This window comes from Anopheles bellator, chromosome 1 (genome assembly GCF_943735745.2).
Source record: "Anopheles bellator chromosome 1, idAnoBellAS_SP24_06.2, whole genome shotgun sequence".
Taxonomy (NCBI): Eukaryota; Metazoa; Arthropoda; class Insecta; order Diptera; family Culicidae; genus Anopheles; species Anopheles bellator.
The window spans coordinates 1,046,654-1,053,379 of record NC_071285.1 but is presented as its reverse complement, the minus strand read 5'-3'; the positions used below and the strand labels follow the sequence as shown (position 1 = coordinate 1,053,379).

The following is a 6,726-nucleotide window of genomic DNA, read 5'->3' as shown; positions in this document are numbered from 1 at the left end:
GGACAGTTCCCGACATAAGCTGCTTTGTGGGAGAATCGGTTGCTACCAACTTCAAATCCCTTAAACAGTTATTTATTAGGAAGCAAAATCTCCTATATTTTACTGCTCCTTCTGTCAAGGTCTAACTGCGGGGACACACGATGCGTAACGTAACAAGTTTGACGTTAACGATTAATGCCAAACTGCTGCGCCTCTGTCAAAACGTTTACGCCTCGCGCGAGCCGTAAACCCGAGCGTAATTATTTTTTTCATACGCTTTGCTTACAAACAGAGGATAATTTAAGTTCTTATTTGCTGGTATAGCAACAAAATCGGAAAAAACAGAAAACAATATTCAGAAATCAATTAATTTCTCTTCTATTTCTATTTTCTTGGACCAAAAACACGAACGTAAACACGTTTCACGTTTCGGTTTTATATTTTTGCTGCCACACGAAGCGTAAACGTTTTGACATTACAAATTAATTTTACGCTAGTTTTCACGCTTCGTGTGTCCCCGCAGTAAGATTGTTAAGCTTTTGCTGATGATTGACATAAAGTTTGAGTTCTGGTTCGTGAGAAAGTATGCCCAAAAGATGAACATTAATAATTACATTTTTCAGACCATTAAAGCTCAAGCACGGTCTGCGTTGTGAGTGTCCTATTAAAGGATCCTTCGAAATGTATCGATTGTTGTAAAACAGCCAATTAAATTACAACCGAGACCTGTAACCGAGTTAATTGCAATCAAGCAGTGAAGAGCGTAAGCTCTGCGCCTTTTTAAGACCCACTCCGTAACGTTGCTATCCTTTTATTTTCATCTCATAAACCTTCCTCTCAAGTTGGCAATCCTTGGCGATTTAATGTGGCGTAACTAAACCCTCCGTAACATCCTTCGGACCCGTTGCAGCATTGTGAGCGGTTGCAAAATAAATGTTTTAATGTTTTGCGGCCCGTTTCGGGAAAGACCGTTGCGTCTGCCGCGAGGATATTAAACGTCGAGCGGGATGGCGACTTAAAAATGAAGACATTAGTCCTGCGCCTGGGGGCTGTGGGAAGAAGTCGTTGGTTCTTGTCCGCTGCGCGCCACATCAGCGCTCATGTTCATGCGCGGACATTTTATGCGCCCATCAACAAGGGCCGCTGCAATCGGCGCCACCACAGAAGGCATTCCAAAGCTGGCCAGCTTCCAATTGTTACGCCTCGCTCGCTGCTGGCTAAACGGGTCATTAATGCAGCTTAAAACCACAACACACTCACACATACACCTATGATTATCCGGCAATCATGTTCATTTGTTTTATTTCATTAAAGTTTATGCCCTCGGGAGTGGACTGGCCCGCCATTCCGCCCCATTTTTCTCATCGTTGCGTGCGCCCTTAATGCTGAAATTGAAAAGCCACGGTTTTTTGCAATAAATCTTGTCCGGCTTATGTTCGACCCTTTTTTGCAACAACAGCCGGGAGCAGCTTAACAAATTCACAATTTGCTTGTTTGTTGTTCTCTTCGGACCAATCAGGTTTTAAATTAAATCACATCATTCGATTGCAGCCTTTTTATAAATGCTGCTCCACTATGTTATTCTTCGATTGGCTCTCTTAAATCGATCGCCATTACTGCGCGATGTTTTCCACTTTATCCAGAATAGCTAAATTAAGACCCTCAACTGCTTCTGGCGTAGAATTAACTCTTTTGCTACCATCAAGCCGACAGTAGTCGAGTCCCGCAGATTCCCTGGAAGCACTCCGAAGTGACGCCATGTTTGATTGGAATTCCATCAATCAATTATGCACACCGTTTGATGGAGGGCGGCTTAAGGATATTGGATACAAACATTACACCATGGTTCATCATCCGCATTACGCTTCTTCCCTCCCGACCAGACATTACAGGATGATGGCAACTGTTACACGCTCTCGGAACGGAACGCTCCGGTTGACGGCGAAGACACCGACCCGACGAGCTCCGTTCGAGCCCTTCGACTTCCACTTATCTTTGATGTGATTTTAATAATTTATTTTATTGAACCATTTATCGGAGTCTTATCGGTGCGGCGCGAGAATGATGGAACGCACGGTGCGGCCAACAAGGCAGTTTCTGCCTTCCGAAGGCGTATCGATCTCAGCCCACGGAGGTGAACCGGTGGCCGCCCGGCAAAGGAACCGCACATTACGCGGAGATTTTTTTCCATCGGATTCTCTATCTTAGGCAATCGTTAAGATGCATCGAATGGGCGTTTAATTATGGGGTCGTGATACGATGATTTGTTTGCCGCTAGGAAGAGGTCCCCTTCGTCAGTTGGAATGTGTTAAATGGCCTTTCGAGGACCGTTTAATGGCAAATCGACACCGACGCACTGATGATCGAAAGTATTTCTAAGAGGGCCTCAAGTTAACTAAAATGTTCGTCGTTTGGTTATCTTGTTTCAAGTGTTAGCTGAACTTACCACAACACCAGTCCTGGTCGATACATTCGGTGGCCTTCTCTGAGTGAAAGTATCTCGACCTTCCCATCGTGTAACGTTAATGTTAATATAGCACCCGCCGGTGCCTGGTAAAAGATTTATTTAAAGCCCATTCATAAACTATCAATTTTTCATTTATATAGCACCGCACAAAACCCGTGAAAGAAGCTGACAGCGATTGGCAACGAGAGCCAAATGGCCACAGTCGCCCAACAGTCAGGTCCAGTGAATCCTTTCTTCTGCAAAAAGCTCGTTTTCTTCGCTCCCCGGTCGTCTGGGACCCCCTGTGACGCTCCGTTTGGCGCACAGCCGAACGAGGACGCAGAACGATTTTTCGTTCAATCGAAGCCGGAAACGGATGGGCGAGAGTACTCCGGGGCGGCGACATAAATTTCTTGCATTTTCCATTAAATGTGCCTCCGGCAAACCCAACATTATCGCCGTCGGAAGTGCGCTCGGTGAGCATTTCTGTCTCCACAGCCGGGCACAGGGTGGGCGTTGATTGAATTCAAGTGGTTTTGCAGCGACCGAATGTCTCTGGGGTCGCTAGGGGGCTTTGGCTTTTGGGGACAGTTTGCGGGCCAGGATCCCTGCCGCGCACAGCGTGGTTCCGTCTCATTTTGCAAACCTAAAATATGTTTTTCTAATGCGCGGATCATGGATCCTGAACCGGAGTGGGGCTTTCTCGTTATCCACCGCTAAGTTGACAACAAACGGTAATGTTGTGGATCTGGCGATAATAGTGCCCTCAGACCGCCGGAGGCCATTTGATCGGATCGCATCTCTCTATAACTGTCCCCACACGCAATGTAATTGGATCCGTTCCCCGTTACGGTATTGATCACTGGGTACGCCTCCGAAAGTGCAACAAGTATTACTTGTGCAGATTCCTTCAGGCCACAGAGCGGTCGAACGACTAATTATATGTTGAGATTCCGTTTGGCAAGAATCGCGTGCGTAGGACCCTGCCATCCATGATTAGAACCCAGCTTCAGGCAGACGAGGTAGCTCGAGGTACCGGTTTCGATCCAACTAGTTCTTCTGGCCGGCGCTATTCCATGTCCGTAGAATGTCTTCCTGGTCGCGACGCCTTTCCAGGCCATGGTAGGGACTTCGTAGGCGAGATGCACCACCGATCGATCGGCCCATCGGCAGAGACCCCCGGAGGCTATCCGAAGTGAGTGCAAATGATATAAAGTAGCCGTAATCGACGTGCTTCCTGGTGATGGCGGAGTGCTACCGGCAATTTAGCGTCCGCTGCAGCGTTGGTAAGTTGGGACCTTGGGACCCGGCAGACGGCTGCTTGGCCTTGACCATCGTCGCTCGCACGCATCTGGCTGGCTGGCTGAAGTGCATCGTCTGCATCGTCTGCATAGATGCAATGTCGAGATTAGAAGCAATTAACGTCAGCAACGAGTGCAAATGTTCTGACAGCTTCCCGATTGGTTGATTGATTTCACTACCGCTGGCTGGTCTGTCTGTGGGCCAGGAGTGTGCCTGGCCCGGGATGTGGGCCAGATAATTGCAGCCTGAGCCCTCTCGAATGTGGCGCTGAACAGTGGTTTAGTTGATGATAAATATGCAAAACCCGGCCCGGCGTCAATCATGCGAGTGAGGTGGCCTCATCACAATAGAGGATGGGTGTAACAATAGAGGCATGTACGACGGTAATCGGTTTACAATGGAGCACCAACCATCGGACGCCCAACAGCATGATAAACAACGCCAAACTTCATGAACTGTTCGTGGAGATAGCGTATCTGCTCTGCAAATGTATTACATCATTCGAGCACTAAAATCTAATCGATTCGAAGCTTATCAGTAGCCCAGCAACGTACCCCTGTTATGATAAGGTAGCTGGTCATCGGTATGCCGGTTTCCGATGTCCGCTGAACCTCACGATACTGTTTTTCGTTAAACGAGGCTCATTGCATTATTTCCCGGTTCATTTTCCGCTTACTTATCTGCTGTCCTGTTTGAGTTTCCGATTGCCAATTTAATGTTAATCAAATCGAAACTTTGTTAACGCGACACTTCTGGTGTCAATTTCAGCACCGAGAAGCAGTATGGCTTTAAATTTACTCTACTCGACACTTTCCTGTTTAAATTAAATTTTCCACATCGCCGTTGATTGAATTCACCGCCAGCAACGAACTTCCTTCCGAATCCTTTCGATGGCGCCACGGAAGACAAAGTGCGTCCGGCCAAGAGGCTCGCCGAAAAATCTGACGCGCCGGCCCCGCCAATTATGCTCGTCGCGGCGATGATCATGTTTCGGAGCAGGGTGTTTGTTCAAGCACTTCGCATGATAATTTATGCAAATCCGATTGCTCACGATAATTACTTGGTCCTGTGTCCTAGAGACTGGAGACAGTATGTAAAATAGCGCCCAACCCACCGCCTGGAAGTGGCCAAATACTGGGCCCAGCATCATCACCGCTCCAAACGGGAGAAAAAAGACGGAGAGGGCGAACCACGACCACGACATACGACCGTTACAATCCGGCTGAGGCTGAGGGCTCAAGTTACCAAGAGAAAGAGAGTGACCGAGGGAGAAAGAAATTAAGTCGATGTTTAATTTCTTGTGTGGAGTTGTGCGAAGTTTTTGCACCGCTTTTGGCCATCCGCGGAATGTGCCAAACTGTTTCAGATCCGCCCGGCCAGATAGAGCCGGGTCGACGGGACGAGACGCTCACGCAACCCGCATCGACCCGGTTCCGGCCGGCCGACGGGGCGAAAGAAAAGCTCCCCCGTGGACTTTGGATATTGATCCCCCGGGATGCGGGAACTCGGGACTCTCTCTCGCTCTCTCTGTCGCACACTCGCTCGATAATCGTTTCATTTTATGATCCCCACCAGGCATTAACTTCCCGCCGACCAAGATGGCGACCGCCGGCGGCGTTGTCTAGAACTTCTTCTGGGAGGACTCCGGCCGAATAGGGAATGATACTCGCGGAACAAAAACAGCGCCAAGCGCCGTGATTAATGCTCCCATGCACACCAGGTTGCATAGGGGCTGAGCTGGTGGGTTCCTGGGGCCAGGTGTTTGGGTTCGCCCAGTGGAAACATAACGGGGCCGGGGCCGTTCTCTAATTTAATTATACTTCTTACAACATCCTCCGCAGCACGGTCAGACCCCGGTGGGCTCCGAGTCGACCTCTGCCGGACCGGACTATGAATAGATAATTTTGATTAGCCGCTTCTCCCCTCGAGCCCGCGCGCGTGCGGTTCGTTTTTGTGATTTATGCAAAATGTATTAACTGCCGCCCTTCTTCCGCCTCCCGGTTCCCGTCTAGGTGACGTCCTTTCCGGTGTCTGCTTCGTCGGCCAGCTGGACAAGCACTCGCTCGCGATGTTCCTGCTGATCCCGCTCGTCATCTACCCGTCGGTCGGCGGAATCTTCCTGCTGGCCGGGTTCGTGTCACTGTTCCGGATCCGCACCGTGATGAAGCACGACGGGACGCGCACGGACAAGCTGGAGCGGTTGATGCTGCGGATCGGGTTCTTCAGCGGCCTGTTCATCCTGCCGTCGCTCGGCTACGTGGCCTGTCTGTTCTACGAGTACTACCACTTTGACGACTGGATGATCCAGTGGAACCGGCAGATGTGCCGGGCGTTTACGATCCCGTGCCCGGCACCGAGGGAGTCCAGCAAACCGAACTTCCACATCTTCATGCTCAAGTACGTCTGCTCGATGCTGGTCGGCGTGACGTCGAGCGTGTGGCTGTGGTCCGGCAAGACGGTCGACAGTTGGCGACAGTTTGCGGCGCGGCTCCAGGGCAAGGACGCGGACCGGAGTCGACCGGGGGCCTACGTCTAGTAGCGGGCGACCCGCGTGCGGATTCTTGCGCGCCACCACCCATCGGTGCGCGTCACCGCACGCGTGATTAGGTTCTAAGGAAGTGCTTCGGGTTCAATTTAGCGAATGACCAAATAGTGTGTAACGGTAACGAACGGCCATTTTGGAAGGTTCCACTTCTAACACTTTGTTCAATGTGCTATAAACAGGTAGCTAAGAGAGTATTAAAGTTACACGAAGCCTGTGATGCATTTAGGACCACAATGTGAACGGAGATGGTGAAGTGAGTTGCTGCTAAAGTTGATCAGAAAATGACGATGCCGAGGATAATTGTAATTAATTGTTATACAATTGAAGAAGCGAGGGAACCTTGAAAGGAACTTAACTGTAAATAGCCAAATTAGCTTCTCACCTTTTTCTTGAATTTGTTCTTGTGCGGTCATTACTTTCGCGGTCAAAACTGTAATGCACCACTACCTCTGCG

General features: G+C 49.6%; 1 protein-coding gene across 1 annotated transcript in view; it reads left to right on the top strand.

The window, feature by feature from the left end:
* LOC131216172 (frizzled-like) overlaps window positions 1–6,263 on the top strand; it is a 75,535-nt gene extending 69,272 nt beyond the window's left edge. Inside the window, exon 5 of the mRNA XM_058210590.1 lies at window positions 5,740–6,263. Coding sequence (XP_058066573.1) covers window positions 5,740–6,263 — 524 coding nt within the window. The remainder of the gene's footprint in view (window positions 1–5,739) is intronic.
* Window positions 6,264–6,726: the final 463 nt, after the last annotated feature.